The following is a 21,786-nucleotide window of genomic DNA, read 5'->3' on the forward strand; positions in this document are numbered from 1 at the left end:
ACTCAGATTAGAAACTCCTTTTTTTTTTTTTATTGTGTTGCATTACTTCAAATATCATGGAACCCTCACGTCTTGTATTCCTGCGGTCATAATCAACTGGAAAATTTGGTCATGTATAGCTTTTCAAGCAAGTAAATTTAACATAACACTAATAAAAATAAGCAGGTAAGCAGGGATGTTAAAATCCTACAGTTCCAATTCTTATCCTAAAACAAGCAGAACACAGGAAATTCACACTAGTTTCATATGCTGAGGTTACTTTCTGGGAAACCCCATAGGGCATGTTTGCTTTGATGTACCCTAGCACAGCATTACATTAGGTTGTAGCATAAATCTAGATGCAGATAGGATCATATGGTTGAGCACTATGTAAAATGGGGCCAAAATCACAAATTCAACCCTCATATATAAACTGATTTTTTTGGTTTGTTCAAACGAAAACCTAACTGTGACCTAAATCCTATTATTCATCCTTAAAGTGTGTGCTCTTTGGAGCAAGAGGAAAAGGACATAGTAGTTTGTAGAAACAGACCACATCTAAATCATGTGGCCAGCTGACTAAGTTGACAGAGGTGGCAAAATGTTAAACTATCTACCTGTTCTCACTAAAACAGTGACAAAGCAAAGTGTATCATCACATGTTAAAACAAGACAAGTGGATACATAAAAAAGTGAAACATTTAAACCAATGTATAGGTTCTAATAAATACTTTCTAAATACACAAAACAAAAACAGTTTTCAGTCTTTTTCTCAGAGGAAAAAAATAATGTCTTACCATCTGTTTGAGATTTGCTCAGGAAAATTGTGCTTGCCCTTGGGTGGTCAGAAGGGTTGGATTCCAAAGCTAAGTCTATATAGGAAGAAGAGAAAAAGGTGTGATAATTTAGTTGAGTAGAAAAATACAAGATCTTTAATCAATTTTAATTTAAAACACTTTTAACAGTTTTGGGAAGAGTTTTTAGTAATAATAACAAGCCAATTTGAATAAAGGCAACAATATAAAAATTCTACTGGTAAAGTGCAAAATTGTAGAATTTCTTCATACATGTGGAATAAAGCCCGGCAATGTCTTAGATTTTTTGTTTTTAAAAGTTGTACCTAAATAATCTAGGAAACTTTTAGATGAATCATATATGTCCTTTCTCTCTCTTACTTATCAATTAGAAATATGGTCACCCTCCGTTGTGCTGGTATTACTAACACATCAGGAACAGTCTCAAGAAGCAAGTTATGCTGTGGATCATTACTATCAGATACCAGCTAATATATCAAATATGTCCAAATCAAGTGAGGTGTTTGTTTGTTTTGTTTTGTTTTTTGGCAAATGTTCTTTAGACATTTAGGCCAATTCTACTTAACAAATCAATTTATTTAGTTAGCTGTGATTTATTTGGGAGCTGTTTATTGTGGCAGGTTTAAGAGAATAGCATAAAAGTTTGATGTTCTAATCTATAGGAAAACTTTCATGATAGTGATTCTTAACTTTTGCCTTCAATTTTCAAAGCTAAACTCTCATTTCTTCTTGCCATGACATATGATTTGGGGCTTCAATAAGAATACTTTCTGGAGCTGATTATAGGGTTGTTTACAAAAAAAATTTGGCTGTCCCTATCTATGTAAAGGCAGGCCAGCCTGCAGTCCACCTTGCACTCAAGCGAGATAGTCTATTTAGGCAAGAATACAAAACAGGTACTTGAATTTCCATAGGATGAAAGTTGCCACCATACGGAATAATAAAGTTGTAATTAAAAAAAAAAAAACAACCCTATAATACTCCTCGGCAATGTCCATGTCAAACTACTTAACCAGTCTTGTAAGAAAGTGGACCAAGTTCCTGATAGAGTAATAGTTAAGGCAGTATTTCCAAAACCATAAATAATAGTTCTATTTTTTTAAAGGGTGTTTGGTGGTCAAATCTAAATAGATTACACCACCTCTGATTCTTAGAATCAAAATGCACACTGATATGTTAAAAACTAGTCAGTCTAGTAGTGAATATTGTCTAACTCAGCATTTCAGAAATGTATATACCTAGAATCCTTTTTTTCCTATAAGTAATACAGTTAGAATCTTGCACAAACATACTTGGAACCTCTTGGTTTAACAGGAATCTTAACCATCCATTTTAATGGTATTGCCAGCACTGGAAATTTATATAGCTAAACCAATTGCTTTGTTCTTCAAGGAAATTCCTTCACTGAATTTCGAGTTTATTAAACTGCTTTTGGAAAACTATTCTTTTCAACATTTTTATGTAAAAGAGCCATAAAATTATGTAAAGGTTCCCCCCTCCCACATATTTGAAAAATGAGACAACGTTAGCTATTTAGAAAAATAAATTAATTCGGTTGTGCACAAAGTGACAGGCTGAGACTTTCACAGCTGCCTCAAACCTCGGGCTCCTGAAAGGATTCAACACTACTTTCTACTAAAAAGAAAGCAAATGTAATGCATCTGAATCTAAAAAATATGCAAAAGTAGCTATATTATGTATCGGTGCCTATGGCATGATAAAGTTTAATTAAAATTTTTCAATGGGAAGTCCAGGAAAAGTAAGTACCAGTATCAAAGAAGAAGTAGGCATACTGTGTCTCTCTGTCTCTCTCTGTCTCTTTCCCTCCTTCTCTTCCTGCCTCCCTCTCTCTCTGCCCCAAAACAAGATGTGCTACTATGAATCTAAATACAAAAATCAAGAAGGCTGGGATAAAAAGAAAAGACAACATGCAGGGGGAAAAAGCAAAATTAGCCTAAGTGACAAGAAAAAACTGGGACTCCCCCCTTACGCTACCTTCAAGGTGGCCACATGCCCCATGGCTGGCCAATCAAGCACAGCTGCCCTGGGATGACCCAAGAACCACAAGAGAAAGGCACGGCTGTTACTCAAGGACCCTTGGATAGTCTGGAGCTATAGAGGCTCACCTTTGCCATCCTGAAGGAAAAGTCTTTTCAAGAAAGATCAACACAGGAGAGCAGAACTGAGACAGGTTCTGAGATCATTTAATTCCTGAAAATGCCTTCAAGGAGTACCTTGAGTTTTGCTCTGTGAACTCTCGTTATATTAAAGTCAATACTTTTTTAAAAAAAATTTAAATTTTCAGATAGAGTTTAATTTATAACTGAAAGAGACCTAGTTAATCAATAGTATCAATGATCACACTAAAGGTGGGAATATGTAAAAGTCACTTGCTCATTCCAAAATAATGCTTTGTTTAAAAATTACCCATAAACTCACAACCATTACTATCATTACTATTAGTTTTTTCCTTATACTTTTTTTTTAAAAAGAAAACTCTAATCAGTGTATAATTTATGTCCTATTTTGTAACTGTCTAGTGATCTACACCCCACTGTAGCTTATGTACTATTTAATGGATTCATAATGACCAATCAAGTATTACTCCTATACTTTACTTAGCCAATCTCCTATTGTTGGAGTTCAGGTACTTACAAAGTTCTATTCTGTTAGGAAAACCTTCATGTGTATAGTGTTTTTTTGATAATTTACCTCCTTAGGAAAGATCTCCAAAAAAAGATAACTAGACAAAAAAGTTATATCATTTTCATGGCTCAAAGTATACTAAGTTGCTTTCTAAAAAAGGTAGGGGCCTGTTAGTGTATAATGCTACCCATCATACTAGTTTTAGCTTGTACCCCTCCAACACTGCCCCCCGCCAGCTTTGGATACTTGAAAAGATACTCACTGATGTGAATGAGGAACCTCAGTGTCTCTAATTTGCATTTCTCTGATTACACAGTTTGACTATTTTCCCACAGTTAACAGTGCTATTTCCACCTCAATGAGTTGCCTATCATTTGTATGTAGTTTATGTATTTTAACCACCAGGGCCCTAATGACGTCAATTTGTATGAGGCTTTCATAATGTTCTGTTTATAGTCCACAACAATTTTCTATATAACTTGCACTTTTTGCTAAGTACTGCATCATTATTTTATAGAATGGATATTTAAGCCATTAGACAGCAAATTCATATATACACTTACTATTTCTGCTATGTCCTTTAACTGTTTTCCCAAGAGCCTCAAGAGACAATGATAAATCGTACTACACTATTTTCATTATCACAAGACTGCGAACTATTAAACAAAGCATTACCATCCTTCCAACATGCACACGTGCATGCATGCACACAGTGATTTAGAGAGATGTCAGGAAATTACTGTTCATCTTATAAGTGAATCCTTCCAAAATTTGTTTCTTTAGAAACCTCCAAGAATGTTTTTTGTTTTTGTTTTTTTTTAATTTAGGAGAAATATTCTTGAGCTCATGATTAGGGGTTATGATTAAAATTGCATGTTAAGTCCCATCACTTTTGTATTATCAATTTAAACTGCAACTTAACTTGACAGCATGATAGGTTGATGTAGGAAAAGTATGACTTAAAAAAATTAAACCCTGGGAGTCTTAACGTAAATATTCCTAAGAAGAAATCTGTAAAACACTGCCGATATTGAATACTACTTTTCTCGAATTTAAGATTCTATCAGTTCTAAGATCCATCTCAATTGCACAGATATATAGAAAAAAAAAAGTGAAAATATAAGCAATTCAGAACAAATGAAATGCAGTACTAAAAGCTAAAAGTGTTAAAATGCCATTGTTAACTCTCAATAAATGGTTCTTCCTTGTCAAAATGTGAAGGGGAGAGGGTGACCAAGAAGTTATCTAATAGAACCAGCCTACTTCTGAAAGACATTATTTCAACATATTAATTTCAATATATTCCAATTAAATAGAAATATAAGCAGTTTCTGGACCAACTGCTGGGCACCTGTTTATTAAGGCTTCCTGCATTTACTGAGCTACTCTATCATCCCTACTATACATTGTATTAGTTTTATGGCTCAAAATGCAAACACTTAGAGCTCACACTTCTCCACACCCCACCTCCCCACTCCCTTACCACGGTCAGGTAATTCCTACCTGATGGTTTGAGCTGGCCTGTCTCACCAGAGGGCACGCTCCTATGTCCACCCCATCCCCCACCTTCCCCCCCCACCCCCACTGCTCACTTGAGCCTCACATCCGCTTTTCTAGCCTCTGACAATCCTAACTCTAGCTTTCAATCCACTTCAACAGCTGCCTCCTCCTTGATTCTCAGTTTTGCCTTGTTTTCGTCCTCTATCTGTGTTTTAATGACTATGACTAAGATGTGACATGTCATACAGTGAAGTACACCTTTTACATATTTTTAAAAAGTATTTTGCTCAGTTTCTTCGACTTTTAAGAACTTTTTTTGGGTTGCTATTTACCTTAATTTCATTTCACATTATGCGGCGTTACTGTTTTAACCCTAAAGCTTACCTTAATATACTAAAAAAAGGGAGTAAGAAGAAACATAGTAACCCAAAAGTTGCTATTACATAATGGATAATTCTATAAATTCTGTTTCTATGTAAAACAGACATATTCCTATGCTACCTAACTCAAAACATTGAGGATCAAATGAAATACAAGAGTAGTTATATATTATAAAACATAATGGCAAAACAGCTTTCACAAATTAACTCGAAAAGTGACATTAAGCATTTCATTGGAAAGTGTAAGAAATGTCCACTCATTACCCACAATCAAATATCATCCTAAGCAAGTATGTGCTTTGGCAACCCACTAAAAGGAAAGGGTAATAGTCTAAAATTAGCAAGAATTTCTCCCATTTTTTTAAAAAGAAAAAACATATTTCCCTTGCTTCTGTCATGTAGATCACTCCATAGCGGTAAAGAGGGCCCTTACTTTTTTACAGCTCCGTAATTCCCCTTTGTGTAGATGTACCAGTTTATTTTATGTCCCTTACTGGACATGAGTTATTTCCAATTTTTTTAAAAAAATAATGCAACAAAAACTTTGTGAATATGTGGTTTCATATTTGTGGGGTATGTCTTCAGGACAGATTCCTCAAAGGATCTGATTAATGCATTTGCATTATTGTGAGATTATGCCAACGTCCCCTTCATGGGGTTAAACCATTTTGCATTTCCATCAGCGATGTATGAAGGTAACTGTTTCTTCACAGCCTTACCAAAGAATGCACTGTCAAGTTTATGGATTTTTCTCCCAAATGGAGACAAACTACAGTGTAGTTTAATTTTGCATTCCACTTATATGTGTATGTGAAGGCATATTTAAATATAATCTACATTTTTTCTGTGACTTGTCCATTCATGTCTTGTTACTACTTATAGATTCACTTAATTTCTTTAAGTCAGCCTATTTTAGGCCTTTGTTTTTATTCAAGCCACTACTGGCTCTCATCTGAACTACTGCCTTCTACCAGCCTTCTACCTGGTTTCGCTGCTTTTACCCTTGCCTGCATTACAATCTATTCTCACACAGTAGCTTCTCTCTTTTTTTTCTTCTTCAAGAATTAACATCATTTCCCTGCATATAATCCTACAATGATTTCCTACTATGACTGAACTATAATTTCTACTTTTTGTCAAAGGCCAAGGTCTTAATACAAGGTCTTAATCCACCATATTTCTCCTGGCATCCCTTTCACTCTGCTGCAGCCATCCCTGTGTCTTTCTGTCTTTTGCCTGCACTCAGTGTATTCTCATCTGAGGAACTCTGTATGGAAGCCTCTTCTACATCCTCACATGGCTTCCTCTCATTTTTAGGACTGCTCAGTGTCACTTAAAGAGAGCCATGTCTTTAACCACCCATGTAAAACTGTCCTTCTCCCCAGTCCATTACCCTCTTTTACTTTCTTCCTAGCCCATCATTACCTGGCTTTCTAGATTGTTCATGTGTAGACTGTCCCAGGCTCTTCTAGAATATAAGGACCTGAGTTAGGGAAGGGGCTTTGTCTTGTTTACCACTGTCCTGCATCTGGAATCATGCTCAGTAAACATGTTTCAGTGTTCCCCAAACCAGTTAAGTTTCTTCCTATTTCCCCATATCTTCTAAGATTTCATCTAATGCTGTCATATGATTTGTCATCTAAGACAACATTACTTTCTGATCACTAAGAGTACTAAGTTATTCAGAATTAAGGACATGAGACAGGCTACCAAGAACCACCAAAAACCTAAAAGAGCTCTAATGTTCAGTGAAAAACCAATGGTAACTTTAATTTGGGATAAGAACGTTTAATGTTAAAATACCTTAATTACAAAATAACATTCTAATTGTTATAAGAAAGTATACCATCTGATCTACAGGGAGGTACAATGCGTCTGTTTTTGTGTCCCCAGAATAAAGCATTATAATGGGATTGTGTACGGTTTCACTTTAAAAGATGCCCAACCATAAAGAGTCGGTGAATGAATGATACTCCAACTATTTGATGATACGCTAAACAGTTATTAAAAGGCATGCAGTAGAGCCACATGTAATTGCATGCAAATACATCCTGGAGCACTCTCTAGGTGTCAAGCACAGTTTGAAGAGCTTTATGTCATTACTTAATTACAAAGTTACAAAGATGCACATAAAGAGTGACATTGCTTTTGCAAAATAAACAAAATATCATGTTTATATGCCTATAAAAGGTTCAGAAAGAATCAACACCAAAATATTAATAAAAGTTCTGGATATTCTGAGCATAAGTAGTAAATGACTTTTCTGTATTTTCTAAATCTTTTACATGAAATGCTTATCGATACTGTCACCATAAAAAATAAACAAAAAAAGGGGGGGAGGTAAAATAGCTACTGGAAAGAGGTTTCCCCCAAATATTGCCAATTCTTTCCCTACTTACTCCACGGGGGGGAGGGGAAGAAGGGGTCACTTGAAAGAGCACCTTCAGCCAGCAAATCAGCAAAGTTCATTAAGGTCAGAAAGAACGTAAAAGGCTGTATGAAAAGTTGATGAGTAATAATAAAATTGGATAACAGGACTTTAGTGCCATTTTTTCTTACTGATACTACCATCAGTTATATCAGATATACTGTTAGATAATGACAGGCAAGGTAGTAAAAAAAGCATTTTAAGTCTATCTGAAATCTATACTAGGTTCTTAGGAATACCTCTTTGAAATGGCTTGAAGAAATCAATGTTCTTCTGTTTCAGGAGAACAAGGCAGAGACCATTCATGTATGATTTTGTGTAAATAACCAAATAATTCAATATTCCACTGTAGAAAAGCCAAAATGTTTTACATCTAAGTAGGTCTTTCTTAGTTTCCAGGGAAACTAATATAAAATTGTCTGAAATAAAGACATTAAAAGCAAACTTTCAATGTGCCTGTACTTTATATTGGGTGTTCTGACCTTGTTTCTATGGAAACTTAATCATAGGCAAACACTGAAATTGAAGTTTCTCATATCACTTTATTGAATGCCAAAAACATTTAAAGACAAATTGAAATGAAATTTTAACTATCACGTTAAACATAAAATAGTAAATCCTGTACTCATGAACTCTGTTTTTTTCAACTTTTCTGACTTAACACTCCTTATCATAGTCCTATGCTTAACCACCATTACCTGACCTGCCCTCTTACCAACTCTGTCCAGGGCATTTTCGGCTTCAATTAGAGGTCACCAGAACAAACTCTTTAAAATATATCAACTTGTTTACCTGGTAAATGTATGCTATTTCATGACTTATACTTTTACTTTTATCCAACATAATAAATCTATAGACATAGGATGGAGAGATAAATGTTGCTTCTGAGTTGTGTCCAATAACCTTGAACAGAAATGTTCAAGACTTAAGATAGATCTACTTTACGGGTAAATTATAAAATACAAGACACATTCTTAAGAGCTTTTTAGTACTCTGGAAACTGAATTTTGCGTATACATCACCTTCATATCAGCCTCTTCTGTTCCGTAGCTGTTAGTCATTTCAGATTTCCGGAAAATTATATACAGGCTTTACTTGTAGTTAAAAGGGCCAAACTGAGATATATTGAAAATGTGTTGTAAATCTTAAAAGAACTATATAAAGGTCCAATTTCGGTCTCATCCAACACTACTCATCAACCAACTAGTTTGTAAAATCACTGAGGCTTACCTTACAGCACCAAGTAGAGCAGAAGTTTTCATAAATACTTACTTGCTTTGTGTTTAAAGGTACAATTAATATACATAATTTGTTCATTTTTCTCACAATATTTGAATATTCTGAAAAGGGAGTACTTCCCAGCTACAAAGCCATGTCCATCATCTGGGTGAATTTACAGGCTTAATTATTCTAACTTTTAAAGAAATTAAGAGCTCAAGTAAAGTTTAAATAAAATAAGAGCTATAAGACATTTCCTCTATTAAATAATGAAATATCTGGTACTTAAATAAAACGAATGGACCAACGAGGTCTTATCATCTTTATGATAGAACGTTTTCTACTTTAAAGGAAACAGTCCTCCGCTGAGAATTATTTTAAGTCAAACATTTCCTCTCTTCTCCCTCTCCCCTACCAAGCGCCCCGCCCCGCCGACCCCAGTGGTTTGGTCTTAAGAACTTTTACCTCAACGTTCTTAAAGTAGAACAGGATTCCATTGGCAGGAGGGGGGAGGAAGGAGAGGGAGCCATGGAAACAAACATTCTTGTGCAGGATCTTAACTCCCAAACCTTTATATTACAAATTAAAGTCTAATGTATGGGTTTTTTTTTCTTCTGTTTTGAAACTTTTGACCAACACTCTTATGATTCACCCCACCTCTCCTTTAGAATAGGCAACGTAAAGTTAAGTCTCTGAAGTTGACTGATGACATATTTGTGTCTAAGTGGGAATTTTTTAAGTGATCGGAATTCCGTAGGTTTCCTTTAGGTAAAAACTATCCTTTGCAGAGCTAGCAGTAACATTTCACATCGTTCAGTTATTTTAAGTTCCCTCTCCCACCATTTTCTTTCCGTGTTCAAATTACAGTTAGAAGGAATAAAGCAGCTTCTATACAGCCAACTGAAAACAGCTTACTTAAAAACACCAAATAGACTCTCCTATGTCTATTCCTGTTTTGAATTTAAATAACCCTGAAATGTTTGCGTCTGAAGTATCCAGAGTATCAACTACCTTAACGGGTAGGAAGGAACAAGGAAGGTCACTTACAGAGGTTAAGGACAGAGAGATGGGATGGATATTCCGAAGTTGGGGTATTAAACTTTTCATTGAGAAGAGAGAGAGAATGTACCCAAAAGTCAGTATAAAGTCCCACGAAACGTTAAATAGAGCCATAAACAGGAAGGGCCGAGGTCTGGGGTCTCTGGCTGGGCTGGGAAACGGGAAAAAACTGGGCGTTCGTGTAGTGAAGAGGGACAGAAACTGGCCAGACGCGACAGGGAAAGAATATGGGGTGGGGACGCCAGGCAGCGCCAGCCCACGTCCCCGGTACCCAGCCCTGGAAAAGCCGGCTCCGGGCAGGAAGGAGCCCGAGGCGGCGCCTCCCTCCCAGGGGACCCTGGGGGCGGCAGCGGCCAGGTACAGCCGAGAGGCGGACGGCGCTCGCCGCCTCCTTACCTTCGGGCATCTCCCGGTCGCTGATGTGCTGCAGGTGGTGGCCCTCGCCGGCTCCGAAATCTATCTCGGCGGGCTCCGGGGCAGCAGGCGCCGGCGCTACTGCCACAGCGTCCCCGGCCGCTGCCTCATAGACCTCAGACTCGTAGTCCGGCTCCGCCGACCCGGAGCGTCGGCCCAGCTTGGGGCTGGCATTGGGGGACACGCAACAGGTCAGCGTGTTCCCCATGGAGCGTTTTCACTCTTGGCCACTGTCGCCGCCTCCGCTCGCCCACCGACTCTGTCGCGCTCAGCAGTCCCCCCTCCCCCAACAATGGCGCGGCCAACACGGGCAGCCCGGGGCTATGCCGGGGCTACGCCGCGCAAGCAAGCGCGGCCTCGCCCGCTGGTCGTCTGTCCGCCGGGCCGCCGGGCCCTGGGCAGGGCTCCGGGCCCGGCCGCACCCCCGCCGCCGAGCCGCTACCGCCTCCCCCGAGCTGACTAGTCTGTGAGGGCGGCGACCCAGCCGGCTTATTTAAAAGGGGTGGGGACCTAACAAGCGCTGAGAACTGCAGCCACTGCGGGGAGAGAGCGCAGCCGGAGCTCCTCCTCCTTCCGCAGCCGCCTCTGAAGTGAGGGCCGTTCTACGGGCTGGTGCCTGCCAACCGAAACACGTTTGTGCCGTCACCTGGTTACGGCGGACCAATCACGAGCAGAGTTTCCTCCGCGCGCCCGCCTCACAGAGCAGGCACGTGACTCACAATGCCCCGCCCCCGCCCTGCAGCCGCCCCGCCCCCTGCGCGGCGCGCCCCACACTCTGGTTTCCATTCATCGGGCGCAGCCTGGAGCTTTCCGGTCGTGCCGTTAGCCCTGTGGGCGCTTGTTAATGCAATATAAAATGTCACTGTTAGTAAAGAGCCGGTTCTATTAGCAACTCAGTTTCATCGAGTCTGACAGCTGACTCATTTGATGTGTTTGCTCACTGAACTTAGTTACACTCGAATCGTTGATCGTTTCTGTTATTAAATACTCCTCTCCTGCCTTCCAAAAAGTGCTAGTTCTCGCCAGCAACTCGACCATAGCAACCCCCGGGTCCCCGTTCCTACTCTCAATAAAGAGCTGTGACTGAGTCTTGAATGAAACTGGAGGACACGTCACCCCTCCACTTCCTCATCGGTAAAATAGGAACGGAACGTGTCCCAGCCTGGAAACGCAGGGATTCACCAAATCACTTTTCTCGCCTCTGTTTCTCCTTCCACGGCAGGAGTTTCCAGCTTTTCCTTTTTTCGCCAACAGCAATGTATAAAGGACGATTTTCTCATAAAATTGAGAATCACAAAGTGGAGTACCACGATTCTGATTTGAAAGAGATAATAACGATAGTTCACATTTGGCAAACACCTACTTACTATGCGACTGACTTCGTTCCAAACGAGGTATTCATTTAACCGTCCAAAACAATCTTCCTTTTACAGACTTCACAGAAGAAACTGAGACACAGATGTTAAGTAACGCTTCCAAGGTCACATGATTGCTCAGGGGTGGGGCCAGGATTTGATCCCAGACAGTGTGGATTTCTTTATCATGCACTTTATCATGATTATCAGAAAACAGAGATAGAAGTATAATTTGGGAGGTAGTGATGTTGTATCAGGAATTTCAAAAAGGAAGAACAATTTTTTGTTGTGGATTTTAATATATTTTCCCTTTATTCAACATTCTCTCCTATGTGCCAGGCACTGTCTGTGTGAAACACTCCTACCTTCAATGAGCTCGGATAGATGAGAAAACAAAGGCTTAAAGGATCCAATTGTGTGAAGTCACACTGCTGGAAAATGCTTAAACCTGGATATCTGACCCTAAAGTAGATACTGGGGTAAAGAATTTGAATTTTATCCTGGAAACATAAACCAATTAAATAATGAGAAGTTGAGTCACTAATCAGATGGTTTGAAGTAAAGTCACTCTGGACAATAAGACAGACTGAAGGAAGCAACAAAACCAACTAAGACACTTTATATTCATCTAGGGGAGAAAGGAGTGTTCAAACTAAAGGCAGTGCCTGAATTGAGGGAAAGGATTTGAGATCATTTGGGAGGCTGAATAGAAGTACTTGGTGACTAAGTATGGAGGGAGAAGTAAAGAGAAAAGGCAAAAATGACTGTTGGGGTTCTGGATTGGGAGAGTAGTTAGATAGTAAGACTTCCTCCTAAACAGAGAATGCAGGAAGAGGAATAGGTTTGCCAAGGAAGATAATTTTTGGCTCTGTTAAGTGGAACATCTAAACGGAGCTCTCTCATTGAAAGTTGGATATAAGCCTCATTTGATTAAGTCTGTTTTATGATATCCCAACCTATGTCTTTAAACACAGTATACACATTAAATCAAACCAAATAATAATAATAATAATAACTGGGGGAAATTCCTAAAATTGTCACGCTAAGAACATCACATTTGTGTGTGTGTGATTACTTTTATGGAGCAAATTGGAATCTATGGTTCTAGTAAATGAGGCATCCTATGTAAAATAAAACTGTTAAAAACAACATTTAAATTATATTGTCATTAGAGCATACATACAGAAGTAATCGAAGCTGTGGATATAGAAGTGACTGCTTTGAGATGATATGTATAATAAGAAAAGAAAAAAGAAGACTTGAAGAATAGGAAGATTTAAGTAGCATTGAAATGAAGCCTGCAAAGGTGATCAGTGGAACTCAAGAAACTTGAGCATTATCAGGAATGGCTGATCAGGTGAGCTCCATGAGGGTGGGGATCACACCTGCCCTTCGCTTCTGTTAGGGCAGCCCTTTCTCCAGTGCCTGGCGGGTAGGCACTCCACATGTAATTCTGTAGAGAGAGTCAATGTTGTCAGGAAAGCAAGAAAGCTACAAATGCCATTGACATGGCAACGGGTGAGTGGACTGGAGATGTGAGCTGAAAAAAAAAAAAGTGAGTATATTTATAGGTTAAAGTGTAAGAGCCAATTAAGAAAAAAAAAGAAATGAAGTTAGAGAAGGGAGAATCAACTGAGCAAGGTCCTTAAGAAGGCAGAGTGGATGCACTCCAGAACAGGGATAGATTAGCTGTGGGCTGATAGAAAAGCAAGGAGGAAGAAAGGACCTATGTGGCCATAAGGACATTTCTAGTAGAGGAGAGATATAGGAAGAGCTCATCTGATGACTTCTATTTTCCTCTATTTTCATAGACTTCTATTTGGAAAGCTACTCTGGGAAAGAGAGGATAATGTATAGAGAAGTCTACACTTCAAAAAAGCTCAATATGCCTAACAAAAATCAAATAATATATTCCCTCAAACGTGGGTAAATTGAAAAGAAATTCGAGCAAAAACCAAGGAGTTCTAGTCTAAATAGGTGTGTCATAAAAGTAGGAGATAAGGCTAATTATTCCCCCCAAATAGTTAAAAGAAATAGCAACAACTTTGGGGGAAGAGTAAAGAAAAAAATTATGAATAAAACGACATGTGATTGCAAAAAGTGTGAACATTCATGAACACTTTAATCACATAAGATACAAAAAGAAAAAGAAAAGGAACAAAGAGAGTATTCTTTATTAAAAGGATAGCAGAAGGAAAGTCACTGCAAAAATCAGGAAAACAGGAATGATCAATATTTAATTTAATAGTTTAAAAGAAATAAGTAAAGTTTGGTGACAAAAATGGATAATATATTGAAATGTGGAAAACCACAATGGAATGGGAAAAGATTCTACGAAGTTTGGTTTAGTAAACAACATCTAGTTAAATCCTTAGGACCTAGTAGCATTCCATGATAACAATAATATTGTGTGAAGTCCTGGGAATGTCATTAGATACCATTTTGGATGATTCTTGTAGACTTGAAACAACGCCTAAGATTAAGTTACATTAATCTTAACAACAGATGCATGCAAATACATATGCATGACCTTGAAAACTAAAGAATTTTGAATTTGCTACACAGTAAAATATTGAGAAGCATTGTTAGAGAAATAGATTTGACTCTGTTTTGTTTGAAAAGAAAAAACCCTACCCTCTCTAACAGTGGCAAGTCTGGGAGAGCAAAGGGAAGTTAATAGGAGTAATGCGATTTGAATTAAGCAAGAGTTTAATTCTGTAATAGAACCTGAGACCTTGCATTTGTCTACTGATGACCGAAAATCCTCTAGGAGGACGTTATGACCAGTGTTTCACCTGGGTCGGAAGTAAAGTCATTCATTCATTCATTCATTCATTCATTCATCTGTTTTATTCATTCAATATCCATTTGGTACATGAGCCCTTACCACATGCCACATACTTTTAGGTGTTAGGGATGTGGGTTTGACCAAGATAAACAAGGGCCTATTCTAATGAAATTTATCTTCTAATAGAAGAGTCAACAGACAGTGTTACCTATCATTCTTCAAACTCATGGACCAGGATGGCTATTGATCTCCAACCATCGTATCTTCATTCCAGACAGTAGAGCAGAAGAAGAGAAGAAAAGGGAGATTTTTCAGAAGATCCACATAGCACAGTGCTTACATATTATTGGCTTAAAGCTTAGTCACATGATTATATCTAGCTGTAAGAGAGGCTAAAAAATGTTATTGTAAAGCTGAGTAACTAATGCAGAAGAGAGAGCTGAATATTGGAAGGTAACTAGCACTCTATGCACAATCTGCAAAGAAAGATTAGGGAAGTTTCAACTTCAAGAATAATTGTAATAAAATTTCATGGCTCTTTGCAAGTCTATATAAAAACTTATACAAGCAGTTCTGTAATGATATTTTCTTAAGCTAAGAGGACAGAAAAAATGGAGTGAGGCTTAAGCTATAGAATGAAAAACTAGGTTGGACATAAGAAAGATTTAATGGCAGGCAAGTGATCAAGATTATATATTACATATGTGTTGTGACTAACATATTTCCATCTTGAATATTATAATTAGTGGTTCTTATAGAATAGATGTGCAAGAAATACATACATTTTTTTTTTCTGGGCAGAGTCTATCACTATCATTATTTTCTCAAAGGCATATGTGAACAAAAATGCTAAGAATTACTATAACTAATTTGATGTGGAACAACTTATCTCATTTCCAGCATCAAAAAATTATAATCAGTATTTTATAATCAGTGGAGCATCCGATAGTGCTGATACTCATATTTTAGTAAACAGTCCAGTGCCTCTCCTACCTGTCCCTTTCCATGTCTTCTGAACTATTCCCTCTATTCTCTCACCTCTCTTCTCAGAGCATGTAGATTTCTTTCCGTGAGGTGAGTCAGTTGAGATCAGAATGTTCATTTATTTGATACAATGCTCTGAAAAAAATAAAAAGGGTATTAGTTTGTCATACTCTCAGAGTAGTTAATGAACCTCACAGGTCAGCTCTGGCTCCAAATATCCACTGTGATTACTATTCCAAATCTCAGGGCCTTTTTTTTGACACAAGTTCTAAGAAGGACTTGAAGTTTTGAGACTAGGAGTTTCCTTTTGCCTTCTTGAGCCCTTTCCTCTTCTCTGCCATTTAATGGTTTATTTGCTTCCAGTTCCATTTGTCTAAGCGTTATTGGAAATCAGAATCTTTCTCAGCCCCACTGCCTGTGCTTCCTCGGGTCTCCGCCACGTAGGAGGTAGAAGATCCTTTTTCTTCTGGAAGTGACCAGTTCAGAGATTCCTGATTCTCTGAAGCAGATGACAGCTCTACTCCCAGTTCCAAAGACTATGAAAGCAGATGGTCTGCACTTAACTAGTTTTATAAGAGAACTACCCTCTACACTTACCCAAGAAATAAAGTCACTGCCAAATCCACTTTGGCACAAGGCAGAGTAGAAATAAACACAGTAAACACTTTCAATAGTTTTTTTTCTCCCATTCATGCCCATGCTCCTTTCCCCCACATCTTGTATGATATCTTGGTACTTTTAAGATGCGTCAGTTTTTAAAATGGAATCCATTGCCAAGTTGCCTTACTGAAGTTAGAATCATTTTTCTTGCAATGATTTAACATATTCCTCCCAGTTTCTTCCAGGAGCCTGTTTGACAGCAGCCTCCTCAGATTAAGCTGGTATTAGAAATGCTGTAGGAGTTTCATTGAACTTGACAGTAGGGAAAAGATTGAAGAAGTCTTTAACCAAGTCTGTCCCCTAGAAACAAAGCTCCTAGATTTTAGGACACATCTTTTCCTCCTGACTTGATTACCCTATCGTGGAGACAGATCTATTTTTATTCTGATAGCATGGCATTCGCCTTGAAGTACCTCTAAAATTTGTCTATCAGAAAGATTTAGGACAGCAAACTAGGAGCGTGTAGGGGCCAGGAAACCTGTCTTAAGAGTTACATTTGAATAAAAAGCACACTTTTAAAAACAACCCAACAATTTGATTTGCATTTGTTTGGGAAGCAGTTGCCTATGGCCATGGCCTTTCTGCTGAGCAAGCCAGGTTTCTATAGGGTACTCTGATGAGCCTAGGCTTAGTCATGCTGCACAATTCATGAGCTGTTTATTCTCAGTTGTACTTTCCACACAGATAAAATAGAATACTCCTCTAAAACAAACAAACAAGCAAACAAACAGTCTGTTTATGCAATCAATGTTTTGCCCTGGAGAGATTAAAAGGAAAAATGCAGCCCCCACCTTGGCCATCTGGTAAACCTCTACTCATTCTTAAAGGCTTTTCTCAAGCAGAGTCTCCTCTGCAATGCTTTTCTGACTCCTTCAAAGCTTGGAGATTCTGTATCTCCAGTGCAACAGTTCCTTATGCAAACCCTCAGAGCAGCCTTGTATCACATTGTATAGTAACTGTTTTCTTATTTGACACACCTTTTAAACTAGGCCCTCCCTGAGAGCGGAGATATTTCTTTTTTTTCTTTCTTTCTTTCTTTTTTTTTTTGTATCCTCAGCACTAAGAGTGTAATGTCTAGCTTGCAGCTGTCTCAATACACTTTAATTGAATGAATGGATAAATGGATTAAGAAGTTAAATAGAGAGTACCAACAATCACAATTGAGAACCGTTGTAACTATTTCTTTTTTTTTTCAGTATTAGCTATTCTCTTTTGTGCCTCTGCTTCTGGTTTCCATGCCCCTATAGCATTTTCAACAACATTAGCCATTTTGTAACACTCACAATTTTGGGGTCAGGAAAGCAGGCATGGTACAGCAGAGACTGTTCATCGCTGCTCCAGGATGGCGGGGGGGGGGGGGGGGGGCCTCAGCTGGAGTGGATCTAGCATGTAGACATGGCCCAGACAGGTTACCTGGGGCCATACATCCAGAGTGTCAGTTTTGGCTGTCAGCTGGTTTCCTTGATTCTTCTCCAGGTCATGTCTCCTGAGTCCATGGTGGCTCCTTCACTCACATGTCAGACGCCTGGCCTGCGAAGGCTGGAACATGTGGAACTGGCTGGACTTCCCGCACAGCATGGTGGTCTCAGAGTGCTCAGACTGCTTATTGGACACATATAATCCCAATGTGTTTCACCTCTCTGGTAAACATGTGAATCTAAAAATATGAGAAAAGAAATCAAAAGTTAAAAAACCCTCAAAGCCAGTGTCTTCACCAAAGTTCATTCAGACCATCACTTCATAATGGATTATGCTAAACTTCTTGTAACCAAATCTAAGTCTAATGCACTACCCGGCATCCAAATTAGTCCCTTGGTCTCTGAATTTTTGAAGCTAGAAAGAATGTAGATTTCTGCATTTCTTTTAGAAACAAATTCGCCATGGGTTAAGTTTATTTTGTGATGTCCAACTTAAATGTTTGAAAATAACATATACCTTAAATCAAACTGAGAAAGTAAGAAGGGAAATGTCCGAAAATCTACATTCTAAGGACATCACACTTTTCTAGTGATTACTTTAATAGAGCAACTTAGAATCTATGGTTTTAGCAAATGAGGTGTCCTACGTAAAATGAAGCCATTGTGTGAAAACAAGACTTTAAATGTTATCGTGACTACTTTTAACCAGCAAGTTCCATGTAAATGTGCACCATGAAATGCTTTACATACATAAACTAATACCCATAAAAAATCCCATGATCTAGTAATATGAAAACCCCTTGGGGAAACACTCTACATGGAACCCAGCTAACCTCATTACATAAGGATTTTCCCTTCTGGGAAGTAGATGGAATAAACTCATTGCTTGCAACTGCCTGTTTTTGAAGCAAGGTAAGCCAAGGTCTGTGTGCCCTTCCCCAGAAATATCAGGGGAAGAGCCTGTAACATCTGCAAAATTTGCGTTGTGTTCTTTTGAGTAGAAATCATGCTTTGCTGGCATTTCATGTTTCTATAAAAGAATAGGGAGAAACTTGCCCCTCAGAGTCCTCAGTGAGGTAAGAAGGCTGTGATTAGGTAACAATTACGATTAGGTGTCTGTAGAGGAGAAAGAAATGAACAGGGTCAGAATAATACGCTCTCCCTACTGGTATCCCTCCAGGGCCTTGGCTGAAGGCCAAACAATCACAGAGTGAGCCTTGCCAGTTCTGAGGCTCAGAATAATGTGGATAATTAATAATAATTAAGTAGTAATTAATAATGACTTGAATAATTGAAGGTTCTTTAACTTCGGTCTGTGGGCTGGGAAGCAGCGCCCTGCTGAGTCATGCTGGAGCCTGAGGCATAGAAGAAATCGGTAACACTTACCCTCTCAGGTTCATGGACAATGGAATAGTGGTTACAAGAAGGGAGGGAGAAAAAAAACAAAAAGTTAAAAAAAAAAAAAAGCGATACTCTGTCTTCATTAAAATTGTTGATATTTTTTTCATTATAGGTTTTTACATAATTTTTATTTAAAAACATATTTCATTAAAATATTATTGATCTTGATTACTGAGTGTTTTTGGTTCCCCCTTAAATTTGTCATCTTTGGCAGGTGCCAGATTGGTCACTTTATTATACCGACTCACCTTTTCCCAGGCAAGGCCTTGTGCCCAGAAGCAATGGGAGGAGTATCTGGATATTGCCTGGCCTGCCCTTGAAAGGGAATAAAGGGAGAGCCAACCCCTTGGGCTGGTCTCTCACCCTTGGCGTCCTGAACTTTCATTGAGATTAAAAGGAATCAAATTCCAGTCTGTGCCAGAGATGGGAGACAGACCCAAATCCGGGTGTACCATTATCACCCCATTCTACAGATGAGAAACCGAGACTCAGTACATGTGACAGGTATTCCCGAGAGGACAAATCTGGAAAGGGGCAAGCGAAAACTTGAATCCAGACTGACTGAGTGGACTCCAACAGGTCATGCTCTCAGCCACTGGGCTCTGATAAATTGCCCACTTGCTGCGTTCCCCGCCATTCTCCATTGAAAAAGATAGATCATGTATTTTTTCTTACTTAATGGCCGGTTAAAAGTTATGACAAAATATCTTCTAATTACTTTTTATAACTTTGTCTTTTTCCTCTTATGGGAGTGATATGTACTCACTGAAATTAAAAAATACATATAAATGAGATAAATCAAAATAAATCAAAATGACGTCCCAAGAACCACTCACTATTACCATTTCGTTGCATATATCCTCAAGATTTATTTTAATAAAATTAAATTATATGTATAGGATTTAAAAATGAAACTATGCTACACACGTAGTTTTTTTAAAAATGTATTTTCTTAATAATATACCTTGAACATCTTTCTCTATCATTGCTTTTTTGCATAGCGATTTGTAGTGACTTTATAATATATATTTATCTGTTTGTGAATATTTACTGAGGGACTGCTACTCTCCAGGTGGTGAGCTAGGCACTGCCAGATATATCAGTTAACAAAACTAAGGATTTGGCCCTCTAAGGCTGACATTTAAGTAAAGGGAGACTTTGAAAAAATAAATGAGTAAATGTGTGTCAGTTAATAGGGACACTATTTTAGATGTGTCAGGGAGTCTTTGCTGACAAGAGGCTGTTATAGGCTTTACCGTGCACCCCCCCACACAGATTCATATGTTGAAGTCCTGAACTCCAATACCTCAAAATGTGACCATATTTAGAGAAAGGCTCTTTACAGCGGTAATAAGAAGCTAAAATGAGATATTAGGGTAATCCCTAATCCATTACAACCAGTGTCTGTTTAAGAAGAGGAAGTTTAGACACAGACACACAGGAATCACACAGGGAGGAGAGGGCTGTCTATCAGCCAAGGAAAGAGACCTGGAACAGATCATTTCCGTATAGCCCTCAGGAGAAACGCGCCCTACTGGCACCTTGATCTTGGATTTCCAGCCTCCAGATCTGTGAGAAAATTAATTTTTGTTGTGCAAGCCACCAAGTCTGTGGTGTTTTGTTATGGCAGCCTTATACACTAACATGGGGGCAGAGAAAGATGTCTGAATGAAGTGAGAGGGTGCAAGCCCTGTTGTATCTGGGCCACAGTGAACGCCAATGCCCAAGAGTAGACTAGACATTGGGTGTTTGCAATGGAGGAAAGCAAAGGGCCAGATGCCTGGAAGAGTGTCTGAGCAGTGAATGAGAATGAGAAAGGAGATGAGGTCCAAAGAGGAAGCGGGGTACCACCAGGTCCTAAAGCACCCTGTGGGCCTTGAAAGGAATTTCAGATGATATTCTGAGGGAAATAAGAAACCACTAGAGAATCATCGAACCTGACATTTTAACAAAGGTCCTTGGGTCCTGCGTGGAGCCCAGACTGTTAAAATGTTTGTAACCCTCTTATTAATCAATTAAAGTTATTTAGCAGTGCACCTTAAAAGTTTAGAGTGAGAAGCAGAAGGAAGGGCATCAGGGCCACTGGCCCCAAGTCCTAAGCCCTCTTGGTACCCCTGCCATCCATGTGGCCATCCTACTGCCCAGTTTGATAAACTGGATAAACCGTTATTTAAATGAGCCTCAGATTTTTCCATGAGTCCTTCCTTCTCCATAGGGTCATTCAGTGGGACCCCTCTTCCCCTATTTTAAGGCCAGCTGGTTGTTACCCCATCCCTTCCTTATGTCTGTTCTCTTTGCCTTTGTCTTACACCCAAGTTCCCAATCTTCAGGCTCCCTCCATCCCAACTTAAGCCTTCCTGGCTCCAACTGCCATCTGCCCAGATTCCATCTTACTCACCAGTCTCTCTCTCTCTCTCTCTCTCTCTCTCTCTCTCTCTCTCTCTCTCTCTCTCTCTCTCTCTCTCCCCTCCACCCCACCCCCCAATTCCTCATTCTTGACTTCTCCTAGGGAATGTAGAAATTAAAGCCTCCTCTGTTATCTGCAAAAAAAATTTCAGAGAAGTGGACAATCTCCATTAGTCGGGTGTGGAAACGAAGTTAATGGCTATAGCCCCCCAATTTGGAAACCTCGTGCCTTCTTATCAAGTCAGAGGTAACGGCTGCGTGAGCAGTAACAGGCCAGCACTGGACCAAACTTAGGCCAGCATGTCCCTCTAAGGAGGCTTCTGACTCCTCTTGTT

General features: G+C 39.0%; 1 protein-coding gene across 2 annotated transcripts in view; it reads right to left on the bottom strand.

Annotated features, from left to right (window-relative positions):
- Positions 1-10,908, bottom strand: part of CCNYL1 (cyclin Y like 1) — a 33,734-nt gene extending 22,826 nt beyond the window's left edge. Inside the window, exons 1-2 of one of the 2 annotated variants that reach the window (XM_016135043.2) lie at positions 10,422-10,908; positions 777-851 (exon numbers count right to left, since the gene is read on the bottom strand). In XM_016135043.2, the coding sequence (XP_015990529.1) occupies positions 777-851; positions 10,422-10,647 (301 nt within the window). In that variant the 5' untranslated portion in view covers positions 10,648-10,908. The remainder of the gene's footprint in view (positions 1-776; positions 852-10,421) is intronic. The other variant, XM_016135042.2, reaches the window with a different exon arrangement.
- Positions 10,909-21,786: the final 10,878 nt, after the last annotated feature.

This window comes from Rousettus aegyptiacus, unplaced genomic scaffold (assembly GCF_014176215.1).
Source record: "Rousettus aegyptiacus isolate mRouAeg1 unplaced genomic scaffold, mRouAeg1.p scaffold_m13_p_2, whole genome shotgun sequence".
Classification (NCBI taxonomy): Eukaryota; Metazoa; Chordata; class Mammalia; order Chiroptera; family Pteropodidae; genus Rousettus; species Rousettus aegyptiacus.